This window comes from Suricata suricatta, chromosome 1 (assembly GCF_006229205.1).
Source record: "Suricata suricatta isolate VVHF042 chromosome 1, meerkat_22Aug2017_6uvM2_HiC, whole genome shotgun sequence".
In the NCBI taxonomy this organism is placed as follows: Eukaryota; Metazoa; Chordata; class Mammalia; order Carnivora; family Herpestidae; genus Suricata; species Suricata suricatta.
Genome location: NC_043700.1, coordinates 78,530,787 through 78,545,005, shown reverse-complemented (window position 1 = coordinate 78,545,005; position 14,219 = coordinate 78,530,787). Strand labels below are relative to the sequence as shown.

Sequence of the window (14,219 nt, the reverse complement as noted above, 5' to 3'; positions counted from 1 at the left end):
AATTTTAATATTTTTATATAATGCCTTATTCAGAAATGAATAGCACTGTTCTAGTGCTTAGGAACTATTAAATGTTAACTTATATAAATTCTACTTTACATTTATATTATGTATTGCCTTTAGAATATTCTGAATGATTCTGGTTTGATATTTTATAGTATTAACAGGGATTAAGTGAGCATATTCCAAAGAGTTTAAGTGTCCTCAAGTACTAATTTATTGTTATCCTGTAAGACAGTATATTTTTTTTAACCTATATGTCTTTTAAGAGAGTTATATTTAGTTTTTTCTACTTGCAGATATTTTGGTGTCTATCAGATTAATAACTTATTTGTTGCTGTTAAAGAAGTTTAAGCTCTATTTCTCACCTCCAGTTGATAAATACTAAACAAATACATAAATATATATGTTCCTTTGCCCTCTTATAGATTTACTTTCAAATTCATTTTCTTTTTCAGCCAAGCAAATAGGAAATCAGAGGTTGTTAGCTATGTGAGTGCTGTCTGTAAGGCACTCTGTAAACGTAGAGAAAAATAAACTTTTCCTAAAGGTGAAAACATGGTGGAATTTTTCTCTTCAGTATCCACAGAGTATTTATGAAACTTGACCACAGATCTTTACCAATTGAGTTCCAAGCCTCTGTAAGTTTTTATGCCTACCTAGAGGAATCACAAACGAAAAGATGAAGAAGAGTTAGGTTTGTTTTATATTCTGGCCCCAGAATCTACTATCAACACTAAGGTGTTTTTTGGTTTGGCCTAGTGTTTTATTTTTTTTAATTTGTATTTGAAATTTTTAATTAAAAAAAAATGTATACTCTTCGACACAAATAATACTAAGCATGAAACTAAATTCAAATCCATATCTCACCACCAGACATCATCTAGTCCAGCTGTCTCATTTTATAGACAATAGTGAAAGGAGAGACCCAAAGCAATTATAACTAGGAACAGCAATCAAAGAGCCATCTTATTATAGGCCCATGATACTATCTAAGAAAAGGCAGATAGTATATTTTATTCCTTTGGTAATAATGTAAATTCTTTGTGGTTTAAAAATGTAAATTTAAAAGTATATAAAATAAAAATCAGGCATGAAAAAAATTCCCATCCCCGAAGATAATTTGTTAGCAGTTTTGTGCGTTATCATTTCAGACCATTTTTTTTACAGTTATAAGATTTTATCTAGAACAAGAACAAGTGCTTAAATTTTTTTTTAATATTTATAATCCTATTTTTTGAATATTTTTAAAAATTATTTATAATCATATATATATGCTTTTTCCCGGCACTTGCTTTTATTTCATAATGATTCCTGTTGGAAATATTCCCATGATAGGGCAGTGACAGAACTGTCATTCCGAATAAATAGATGTACTATATATTTTATTTAACCATACTCTTATTGATAAATATTAGGTTACTTTACTCCTAATTAACATCTCTCTGCCTGTGTGCAGATGTATGTGCTTTGCATAGGGTATGCCAAATTGCTCTCCAGAAAGACTGTAGCATTTGAACTTACATACTAGTATATAATTGTACCTGTGACCCCCATGCCTTTAGCAGTACTTGATATAACCAGCCTTCGAAATTTTTTCTGATTGGGAAATATTTCTTTTTCCTTTAATTTGCAATATTCCTAACCATTACAGAGTTTTCCCTCCCTATTTTTCTTTGTTCATTTGTGTTTGTTTTCTGTAAAACCTATGCTTTCCTTTTGTGCATGTTTCTATTGGGTCTTTTTCTTTTTCATATTGATTTATATGTACTCTGGATTGTAATCTTCTTTACATGCTCTCTTCCTGTCAATGCGTACCAAATTTGTAGAGTGTTTTGTTTATAATTTATTTTATACAGCGAAATCTGTTATTTCTCATTTGTAGTGTCTGAATTATAGGAAGTCTTCCCCCTTTCTCCATTCCCCCCCTTTTTTTTTTAAAGTATTTTGTAGTTTTGTATTTCACATTTAGTTCATCACTCCTCTGTATCATTTGTAATAATGTAAAATTTTATCTAATTCATTTTTTTCCAAATGGATACCCAGTTGTAGCTGTTCTCTTTTTTTAAATAATTTATCCTTTCCCCACCCTGTACTTGTACCACACTCTTTTAGTCACTCTAACTTTACACTATGTTTTGTTGACAACACATTTTTTTTATTTCATGCTGGTATGAAAGAATTTAAAAGTTGTTATTTAAGTTATTGATAGCTTATTCCATTTCTATTTGTGAATCCAGAAAATAGGAATAACTTGCAACAGCAAATGGGCCATTGCAATGTCCCACAGTAACTGTTAATTTATTGTCATTCTCCCCTTCCTTCTTCACCTCATTGTAAGTAGTAACTTTGCTAATAAGTGAAGGGCCATCAAATGAGTCAGGATAATAAGTTCTTGAACTAACTTCCTTTAGCTTTTAATAAATGCATGTGTGTCTACACATGTATACAAAAATCACTATGTTTTATTCTCTTTCAGTTTCAGGAGGCAAGTATTATCTTTAAATCTAAATGGGTGCAATTCATTAATGAAAAAGTTACAGCATCTTTTTGCCTTTTTGGCCCATACACAGGTAAGTTGTAAGTGTGTGTAGTTATGTATATGTTAACTTCCTTGCACATTATACCAAACTTGGTGAATCTTCTTAAATAATATATATTTCACCGTTTAATATATATTAAATCCACTTAGATATACTAAAGAGATCCTGCTCTAAGCTTTTATTTCTTCCTCCTGTTTTCCATTCTTATAGATAAATATTATAGTGACCCTTTGTTCTAATTATTATAGATAAAACCTGATTTTCTATCCAATAAATTTCTTTCTATATAAGGAAATTTTTAAATGCCTCTTTAATAGTTTATAGATACTAAATTGATAGATTTTTCACAATAATGAATGATTAAAAAGATTTTATGGTACATTGGCTTTTTTTTCTCCTGTTTCTAATATATGTACCTTCTCGTTACGACCAAAATTTTAAGCTCTAGAACTTGATAAACAGTTTCATCTGTTATGTTAAGGCCTAAAATTTTATGATCTTTTACATCCACAAATTAATCCAAGGAAATGAATTTATGCTACTGGCAAGAAGGTCACATATAGTAAACATTCATTCAAGAGACATTTATTGAGAGACGCAATATGGAGTCTGATAAGTATTCAAAGAGAAATCTTTATGCTCAAGGAGCTTTAATATTTGAGCAATACATACAAATGATATATATATCATTTATAAATAATGTATTATTTCCTGATTGTACTCTGATTGTCTTAGTTTCACAGAAGTCTTAAGGAGTAGGTAGGTAGAGCCAGAAAAGATAGCTCCAGGATTGGTGAGATTGAGTTGATAAGAATGCCTTGTTTCCTATATACAAGCTATGAACTATCTCAAGTATAACTTTTTAAGTGGAAATAATTAACATATGAGTGATGGCATGTACGTAGCAATATGCTCAAAGACATAATTTATTATTCACTTTCTGAGGGAAGTATGTTCACAAATTAAATTTAACATCTTGGGACCAAGGGAGATGAAATCTCTACCCTCCAAATAGCAAACATTTTTTTCCAAGTAAATTGACTTCTGTATTTGCTTTATCACTAGTCTACATTTACTGCATACTATATATAATAAACAAGTATCTGTATGTGTATATGTAGATACAAATACAATATGTGTATAGTATATTATATACTATAGTACATTATTAAATCACCATGTTGGAAAAACACCTTAGGAGGGCTCTATGGTCCCAAGAAAAGAAGAGAACCGAATTAAAGTTCTGTCACAGTTGAGACCCTGTCTGATAGCAAGCCAACAAGGATTGTTTTAGGTAGGTAGATTGCCCTATATAATTGAAAAGGCTTTTGTTTTGTTTTGTTTTGTTTTGTTTGATTAAGGTAACATTTAGTGAGCATTTAAATTTGCCTAGCTTCTGTGCTGAGTAGTTTACATGTATTATCTCTTAATCCTCAAAAACAATCTGTAAGGTAATAAGATAGTAACCTTATTCTATAGATGAAGGAACTGGGTTTACATTACATTCTTTTCAGGGTCATGCAAACAAGTGACAAGTGGGGGTGTGAACCACAGGACTCTAGAACTCATGCTCAGTCAGTATGCTAAAGTTCCTTCCTTCAAAATGCTATCAATGTCCCTATTTTGATTAAATTTTTCTTAAATGAGGACCCTGCTATACACCACATACATTCAAAATGTCATAATTCTAGATTTTCAAGGTAATCACATCTTTTCGGATGCCTCTTCAATTCCTTTTTGTTGTTACAGAATCTAAGAGTTGAACCACGATTGCTATAAAGTCCATGAGCAACCCCTTCACTAAACGGCCTCCATACTAAAAAAATAAAATCTGCAAAGACCCTAAACAGTGTGCTTACATTCTGTACATTTATGAAATATGTACCTGGTCAAAGAAGTTTTCACCCAAAGTAGATATGCATGGCATATCTTTATCCAAAATATGTATTCATTAACATGTCTTTTTCAAATATGGTTCTTCAAAACCTTATGGACTCAAGCACATGACTGTCACAGGAGGGATAATGCCAGTAACAATATACTAAGTGTTGGAGAGACCTGGGTTCTAAGTGACTCCCTCTGGCACTAATTTAGTTGTATGACCTTGGGCAAGTCACATGTTTCTATAGAGGATAATTTTTTTTAATGTTTATTTATTTTTGAGAGAGACAGAGCATGAGTTGGGGAGGGGCAGAGAGAGAGGGAGACACAGAATCCGAAGCAGGCTCGAACCCACAAACCTGAGATCCTGACGTGAGGAGCCGAAGTTGGATACTTAACCGACTGAGCCCCCCAGGTACCCCCGCTAGATGATAATTCCTATCTGCAAAATGACAAGTTATGACTGGAGATTACCTAAACTTGGTTGTGGCACTTTGTAGTAGAGTTAAGTACAATGTAATTTTAAGTAATAACATAATTAAGATTTCAGTTATTTGATTCATGGTGTGAGAATTATTTCCTTGTATTTTCTCTACTGATTTTAAAAGAGAGAAGCATATGCACCTCGGGTATTCTTTGAGGCTTCCAGACCTCCATGGTTTACCCCCAGATCACAGCAAGACTGTTCTGAATACCTCAGGTTTCTGCTAGACAGGTAAAAAGCACTTTTAAAGTTATGTTTCGAATTGTTTTCTTTCATAACAGATTATTTCTATGGCATATTGATTTTGCCTGTAAAAATATATTTCCAATGTTAATATTTAAAATACCTGGCATTCGTTGTATATACCTAAGTGTTCTTTTGTTTTTAATTTGGTTTCTTTTTTTAATTTTCTTACTTTGGAACAGCTGTCCTCAGAGTGTAGTAAAAAGAACCTCCTGTGGGTTCCTCGAACATTTCCAGGGCTCTGCCCTTTTCTAAGTCTGAATCTGTGGATCTGCCTGTAACTGAGGCCAGACTCTCTTCATATGCTTCCTCCAGAACCACATGTCACAGTAGACTGAATGATGTGAGGATACAGCTGTCTTCTGTTAACCCAGATACTTGAAATATTTGCAAAATATAAAACAATGCCATTCTTATCACTAAATTTTTTGGTTTTAGGAAATATAACTATTTTTCATAATGAGTATTATTATTGACTTGTAATGGCTTTATTATCTATAATATTTTATTCTCAGTTTTTGAGAACAGTAAATATTGGTGGATATAACCACATGAATGAAAGCTCTTGGGTTCCTCAATTACCTTTAAGAGTATAAAGGGGTCCTGAGACCAAAAAATGTAATATTTGCTCCTTTAGTCCAGTTCATAAGTAGATGTGTTTGGTATATTTGATGATCTCCTTACCACTTAGTTAATAAAACCTCTATCTTCTTCCTTCTGTTTGTGATTGCCTCCTTTCTGTTAAGTAAATGACTAGTAAAGTTAGATGAAGCCAACATGTGCAATCTTCCATTGATTCAGCTAAGGACATGTTGAGTGGTTTCTTTATTCTCGGCTTTCTATCAGATGTCAGGAAGACAAAGATATAGAAGATAATTAGTGGACATAAATAACTTACTACAATGTAATAAGTGCCAAAAAGTAGCAGTATGAAGAAAGTATGAGAACATAGGGTAGTGATACCCCTAACTAAGAATGTAATCTGCATTCTTAAACTATTCAGTTATCCTCTTGACTGAAAGAGGAGAAACTTGATTTTTTACATTAAGCATTATATTTGATAAAAATAATTTGGCTGTTTATATAAGCCACCAATGTTTTTAAATAAGAATGATACTTAAACATAAGTGAAGTAGCTATATAATGATATACTCTCCTGCAGGCTACATGAAGAAGAAAAAATCTTGCAAGTTCAGTCCTCACACAAGCCTTCTGCAAGTCTGGGATGCAGTGAAACTTCTTTCCAGGGAGTAGCCAATAAGGCAGCTGTCCTAACAGAGAGCCCTTGTCCGAGTGAGGGTGAGAAGACTTTAATAGAAAGAATGTTTGGTGGAAAACTACGAACTCACATATGTTGTTTGAACTGCAGGAGTACCTCACAAAAAGTAGAAGCCTTTACTGATCTTTCATTGGCCTTTTGTCCTTCCTCTTCTGCGGAAAACTTATCTTTTCAAGACCCAGGATCATCACCCAATACACAAGATGGCGATCTAATGCAAGCCAGCGTACTGTCAGAAGAACCAGGAGTTTATAGCCCGGCACCAGCTGCCTTTGTTTGTGACTCAGCTGTGAGTGAAACAATGTCGGGCAGTCCTCCTGATGAGATCTGCTGTACTGATAACACTTCTGTCCCCCATGAGTCTAGCAAGATTCTTGTTAATAAGGACGTACCTCAGAAACCAGGAGGTGGCGGCACACCTTCAGTAACCGACCTGCTAAATTATTTTCTGGCTCCAGAGATTCTCACTGGCGACAACCAGTATTATTGTGAAAACTGTGCCTCTCTGCAGAATGCCGAGAAAACTATGCAAATCACAGAGGAGCCTGAATACCTTATTCTTACTCTCCTGAGATTTTCATATGATCAGAAGTATCATGTGAGAAGAAAAATCTTAGACAACGTGGCCCTGCCACTGGTTTTGGAGCTGCCAGTTAAAAGAACTACTTCTTTCTCTTCATTGTCAGAAAGTTGGTCTATAGATGTTGACTTCACTGATATTAGTGAGAACCTAGCTAAAAAATTAAAGTCTTCTGGAAGTGAAGAGGCGCGCTGCTCCAGATTGGTGCCGTATCTGTTAAGTTCTGTTGTAGTTCACTCTGGTATATCCTCTGAAAGTGGGCATTACTATTCTTATGCCAGAAACATCACAGGCACAGAGTCCTCATACCAGATGTGCCACCAGTCTGAAACTCTGACATTGGCGTCTTCCCAGAGTCATTTACTAGGAAGAAGTGGTCCCAGTGCAGTTATTGAACAGGATTTAGAAAATAAGGAAATGTCAAAAGAATGGTTTTTATTTAATGACAGCAGAGTGACATTTACTTCATTTCAGTCAGTGCAGAAAATTACGAGCAGATTTCCAAAGGACACAGCTTATGTGCTTTTGTATAAAAAACAGAATAGCACTAATAGTTTAAGTGGTAACAGTTCAACCAGTGGACTCTGGGTAAATGGAGACCCACCTCTACAAAAAGAACTTATGGATGCTATAACAAAAGACAATAAACTATATTTACAGGTAAGTTGGAAACATACGCTTCATCATTTGTGGAAAATATTTAAACAATTGACAGTGGTGAAGTGAGTGCCCTAATTTTAAAACCCAACTTCTACATTTTCAAGAAATTTACAGAGTGGTAATTCTGAAATTTGAGTCTGAGTTTATATGAAATGGGTTCAGCCTATATAAATTGTCTTGCTGTCTAATGGAGTGAATTAATTATGAAAAGTTGCAGTTAGATGCAGTGTGAGGGACCTCACTTGTGTTTAATTTACAAAAGATGCGATCATTATAGTTCCCTCTCCCCTTCCTTCCCACCGACCAGGGGAAACAACTACTGAATTTGGTATTTATTCCTTCTCGACTATTGTATAAGTATTTTAAAGGCATTTATTAACATTCGGGTGGATAAAAGACCCTGAAAGGTAGAATATGCTTAAAAAAATAATTAGTATATAAAGAGCATGAAACAAAGGTTTCATATGAGCTGAATTTACTTACAAATATACTTTTTTCAGGTAACTTTAGGAGTTTACATTAACTAAGTTCTAAAAATCTTGTGTTTGAAATTCAGAAAGCTAAAAGATACAGATGGACTAAGAGAAGAATTAAATGGGGTCACTATAGTATTGATTTTGAGAGGAAGGTTTTCTCAAATTGGCCATATTATAAAATATTCAAATAATGATATGTGATACATTTTTAAAGGAGTATGGCAATGTTCTAGAATAACACAAAAACAATACATTTCACAGAAAAAGAATTAGAAACTCAGAATATTTATTATACCTAATTTACCACCACAGATTCTTAACATCCAGTCAGAAAGCTTATGATCAAGATAATAGAATGTAGTCAATTATATCCTTCTTACTAGACTTCAAATAAGTATTAGATATTAATCATGATTCTTTTTTTATTTTTTTTAACTTTTTTTTTAATGTTTATTTTTGATACAGAGAGAGAGTATGAGAGGGGGAGGGGCAGAGAGAGAAGGAGACACAGAACCAGAAGCAGGCCCCAGGCTCTGAGCTAGCTGTCAGCACAGAGCCTGATGTGGGGCTCGAACCCACAAATGTGAGATCTGACCTGAGCCGAAGTCGGGAGGCTCAACCGACTGAGCTACTCAGGCGCCCCTAATCATGATTCTTGAGGATTAGAGAATGGGAATAAGGGCAAGAGGGTTAGGTTGAAATAGGAATTTTCTGTAATTTAAAATGTAGAGAATAAGGCCCAGTGCAATCTTGATTTATAGAAGTAGGCAGATTATATATCAATGATTAGTTAAGATATTTATCACAGGAGAGACATGGGTTTTAAAAAGCCGAGGAACTGCTCTATTTCTGTGATTTCTGTGATTGGATTGCCAAAAACTCATAACCATAACAATTGCATATTACATAACAACTACAGTTACAGCCTACCTCTAAATGATTTTCTTATTCTTACTATTTACCCCATTATATTTACAGTCTGAGTGTTATGAGGCATTCTTTTCATTATTTTAAGGCCTTTATGTCACTCTAATGTAAAACATTATATACTTTGTTAATTCAGTTTTCCAGTGTTTGCATTTGTTCTAAATTCCATCTTAAGTCTCAGATTGGCAAGTTGTTTAGTGTAAAAATGGTATTGCCAAGTTTTACATTAAGATTTTTATGTTCTTGTATTAAGACAGGCTATTAAGTCAATGCTTATTACCAGAGTACCTTTTTAAAGCAAGTTATAATAATAAATACTCAACTCTTATTTAGAAATGTAAACATTTATACTTTGTCTTATTTGCTTTTAAATACAGTAATGTAATTAATTTGTGCTGGTTTGAACTGTGATGTTTCTCATACTATATAACTGAGTCATTCTAGTATTTTAAGTGTGTGTTAAGCAACTATGTTGTTTTGAACACATGGAGAGTGTATATATATGTTTTTGTTTTCATTTTTGTTTTTACATTTTTAAGGTAAAGTTCGACGTCTGTGCTCATTTCATAGCAATAATGCTTTAAAGTAGATTACTGTGTCATGAATATGTGAAAGATACAGCTGTATACCCATTTGTAAAACAAGTATAAAAACTTAATGCAGTCTAAGTAAAAGTAAGGATGTAGAGTGAATATTTTGAGTTCCTTTGCTCTTAAGTAGAACTGCAAGTTAATTTACCATTGTAGTACATATCAGGGTAGCTACTTTTCTGGTTCTTCACATCACATTAGAAATTCATCTTGTATAATTATAACAAGCTCTTTTTGGTATTCCATTTTTTAATTTTACTAAAATCACATCTAGATTGACATGTGTTAGAAAGAAACGTGGTGACATTAGCGGTTCTGAAAAGCCTTGGCAAAAAATCCAGTATGACCAAACCATTTTCTGTGTGTGTCATAGCCTGACACCTAGGATAGCAGTGGAGACTGTAGATCTCAAAGTAAATTTTGGGAAGGGGTTTTTCCTTCATTTATGTCTTTCCCTCAGTCCAACTTCCATAAGAAGCATCTCTATTATTTTGGTATCTAGGCTACAAAAGCTATTTATGCTTTTGTCTAGGATCCAGTGAGAGAAGGATTGTGGAAGCAGGGCCAGCCTGGCACCGTGAAGATCCTCAGCTACCCCCACAGGTCCCGCGTCAACTGCAGACAGAGCTTCTGTCCTTTGCTGCTTGCTTTCTTTCCTTTGTTTCCTTGGAGGTCATGGTAGCTTAATATCTTAGCATTTTTCTTTGTTGTACATACAGAAGAATATATGTAACATATATGTATAGCTTAAAGAAAAATAAAAGATGGATTATTCTAATGTTAACATACTTACTTGAATGAGAAATCTAAATATTCTGAGTTATTTGTTCCAAAGCACCAGTGACTCCAAGCCTATAATCCACTACTGAAATAAGAACTGCTTTTAATGCCTGATGTAAAATTGGGATATAAATTACAGGTGCTGTGAGAATCATGATATGTGACATTATACACAATGCTCTCATCTGTATTAAAAGAAAATGAAAAGCAGTTTTCCCTGCATCTATCCATTAAGCTTATCTTCTGAAAACAGAATATCTTACATTTTTCTCTGTCAGCCATGTATTTATATAAGGAGATAAGAAAGCGAAAAAGGAATACTCCTTCCTTGGGAAGCTCTGTTTTGAAATCTAATACAGTTTTCATGTATCTCAGAAGCAGTGGAGTTAATTTTGTATTATGTGTGTCCTTTAACACTGCTTTGGGGGGACTGGGATTCCTTTTTAACAAAATTTGCTTTATCTTTTGGGAACAGAACTTCTTGAACTCTACCTTGTATATTCAGTTGTATTCATTTAATTAAGGAACAGGATCCATATCTGGAGCCATATCTTAGACCCAGTCGTGTTTTCATTGCTTGTTTGGATAGTTTAGTAGGTCATAGAGACAGAGCAGTGAGGATTTTGTTTCTTATTTTGTGTCTGTTTCTTACATACATATCTACAGCTTTTATTTTCTATCTGTTAAACTAAAAATTTTGTTTTTTATTTGAATTTCTTATTTTTACAGATTAAAAAATAAACTCTCTTTTGAAAAACATACAGAGAAACCAGCACAGTAAATGAGGGAAAAAAAAGTTTTTGAGAAGTATCTTGGCAAATTAAATTTTAAAAACCCCTCTAAGCCCTGCCAGGACTGGTTAATTAGACCATTCTGTTAGAAGGATTTTTTGTCTAAGGTCACATTCAACTATAAAAGTATGTGATTCTTGATCATGTTTTGTATTGAGAATTGCACAGCGGTTGCTATATGCTACTGAGACATTAGGTGTTCATAACGTGAGAAATAGATGTCCAAGTAAGCCTAGGTTTTACTCCATAATAAAAATAATTGGACATGTTGTGAAGAGGAGAGAACAGTTAACTAAAAAAATTAGCTAAAAATTATAACACTACCTTGCCAGTTGGAGCAAAGTAACTGGGCTTAGTTGAAAATTGGAAATAGTATAGTTTTCATGATTACTGTTAAATGTATTTTTATATTCCTCAGGATGATTATGCCTGACATGCCAAGAGTGGCTTTTAGACCTTATCGACACTGACTTCATTTGAAAGTTATTGACTGTTTTCAGGAAAATGGGCATATGCCAGAATATTTTGCATTTTCTTCCAAGGAGTTTGTACCAGTTTATAATGCGGTTTGACACCTTGCCAAATGAATTTGTCATTATTTATTTACATTTGCTTCTTTTGATGCTAAGTAGCTAATAGTGTTCTAATCTGTGATCATTAGTATTTACTGAGCATCTCATATGTGTCTGGCACATCAATGAATATGAGTGGTTCCTGATAAAAGTTCTGGTACTGGTCGGGAAAAGTGTAATACTATAAGGAGATAGGCTTCATTTTCTTGAGCAGTGTTATTGCAGTCTTACTTTTACTTACTGAGAAGCATTCTAAAGGCATTCAGCCTTTTTTCATTATTTATACCTATTATCACCCACTTACAAAATGGCCTAAAGAGTAGATAATCCATTGTCATAACCTTTAAATTCTACATTCTGTATATGAAAGGAAATCTATGCCCACATGTGTTGGTGAGTATTTGCAAGAACACTAATATTTCCATAGAGGAATTTTAAGATGTGAGGCTTCAGTTTTCTCTTCTGCAAACTGAGATATTGAACAGAGAGGCCTTTAGGGTCTGTCATTCTGTAGAGTTACACCAGGATTTTGCTCTCTTCTTTGTTCCATCTGTGATTATGTACTTACGTAAGATTTGATAGGGATTAGTATAGTCAATATTTTTTAAACCACTGAAACTTAAGGGATGCTTATTAAGGACTAAATCAGTTGTTAAATTAATGTAGATGATATACTCATCCACTGTGTTTAGGGTTTTAATTTTATAAAAATTCTTTTTAAATTTAGGAACAAGAGTTGAACGCTCGTGCCCGGGCCCTACAAGCTGCGTCTGCCTCATGTTCATTTCGGCCCAATGGATTTGATGACAATGACCCGCCAGGAAGCTGTGGACCAACTGGTGGAGGAGGTGGAGGAGGATTTAACACAGTTGGCAGACTCGTATTTTAATCCTGAGAGAATCCAAAATGCACTGGTCACAAAACATCTATTACTATGACTGTTAAAATGTCAGACTGTAACAAATATCATATCTATCTTTTATTTTTCTTTTTATTAGACCCTTATACTTTAAGAAAACAGTGCTTGTTTTTATTTTCATGACAATACATTAATTAACAGATGCATCATGGGAAAAAATCTACCTCTTAAAATTCCATTTACTTTTATGGTTAGATATGCTTGACCAAAAATTTTCATAGGAAAATATGTACCTGGTCCCTAATTAAGCTGCATTAAATTTAGCAGAGGCATATAAATGGTCTCGTTCTTCGTTTTACTAAACAAAAAATATAATTCATTTAGCCTCTTTTATAAAAGAATCGATGCTAGAAATGATGGAAATATTGTTTAAAAGGAAAGAAAAAATTCTTTGTTTCCTGTATAATACCCCATTATTAAATTCAAATCTTTTAAAATGCTAAAGATAATACAGTCTCTAATGAAGGCAATAACATAAAATTTTATTGACTATCGTACTTTTCAGGTTTTTGTTTAGTGCTGTCTTTAGCATCACTGTATCTGCATTTCAAGTACAAATGTTTTAAAAAAGGATTATTTATACATATATGCTGAATTGATTTTAAGAAAGGTGCATGATCCTGTAGGAACATTTTTACCTAAAAATTGCTAACTTTGTAGGATTTCTAATTGTTTCAAGGATTTTAAAATTCTATTTCAGGGAATATATCTTCTGTGTGTTTTGAAGGAGGTGAGTTCTGTATGTGCCTTGCAGTACTGTAATTCAAAAATAGGAATCTTTGGCTGCGGAAAAGTTTTTTAAAAATGAAATGTTAGGAAGTAATTTTTTCTGTTAACTTTAAAATTATAACTTTTTGAAAGGTATTAGATTTTCCTGAAGTAAAATCTGATGGTTCTAAATCAATGAGTGTGATAGATTATTTTTAAATCTTAAAAGAATTCAGAGGAAAGGAACCTTGTCAAGTAAAAAATCTTTGATTTTCTTAACCTTCAGATTATTAAGCATCAGTTGCATATTTCTAGAGTTGTACATTTGGGGGGTGTTTTCCACTTGCATCTTGTGCTTGGCACAGTTGTCTGTTTCATAGTCTCAGAGAGAATGGTGAGACGTCAGCCCCTGCCATCCCACCGTTTCTTTTTCCGGGGGTAGGACACAAGTCAGTTCTCCTGGTGTTGACTGTCCGTATCCAAGAGTTATCCCAGTTGTCCCCTTTCCTAAAGGTTCTATCTTATCCACAATTGTACAGTCATTGTTCTGAAATTGGTCTCATATTTATTTTGAAAACATTTTAAGGAAAGAGTGTTCTTTGGTGATTTGGAGTTTATCTTTTTCCTCCGAGCTTTTAATGGTGTAGTTAAAAGCAGAACTCCTCATCTTCTTTCCACTATGTCCCAGTCCTAACTTGTTTCCAGTCACCAGGAAGATTAGGAAAACTGATTGGATTAAACCTGGAAATTCTTTGCAGAATTTGTTGAAATTTGTCTTTTCTATAA

At 33.6% G+C, this 14,219-nt stretch overlaps 1 protein-coding gene across 3 annotated transcripts in view; it reads left to right on the top strand.

Moving 5' to 3' along the window:
- The window catches only part of USP38 (ubiquitin specific peptidase 38), a 32,212-nt gene extending 18,583 nt beyond the window's left edge, over positions 1-13,629 (top strand). Inside the window, exons 7-11 of one of the 3 annotated variants that reach the window (XM_029940648.1) lie at positions 2,480-2,573; positions 5,033-5,139; positions 6,314-7,670; positions 10,196-10,266; positions 12,534-12,641. In XM_029940648.1, the coding sequence (XP_029796508.1) occupies positions 2,480-2,573; positions 5,033-5,139; positions 6,314-7,670; positions 10,196-10,266; positions 12,534-12,546 (1,642 nt within the window). In that variant the 3' untranslated portion in view covers positions 12,547-12,641. Of the gene's footprint in view, positions 1-2,479; positions 2,574-5,032; positions 5,140-6,313; positions 7,671-10,195; positions 10,336-12,533 lie in introns of all 3 variants that reach the window. The other 2 variants (XM_029940642.1, XM_029940637.1) reach the window with 2 other exon arrangements.
- Positions 13,630-14,219: the final 590 nt, after the last annotated feature.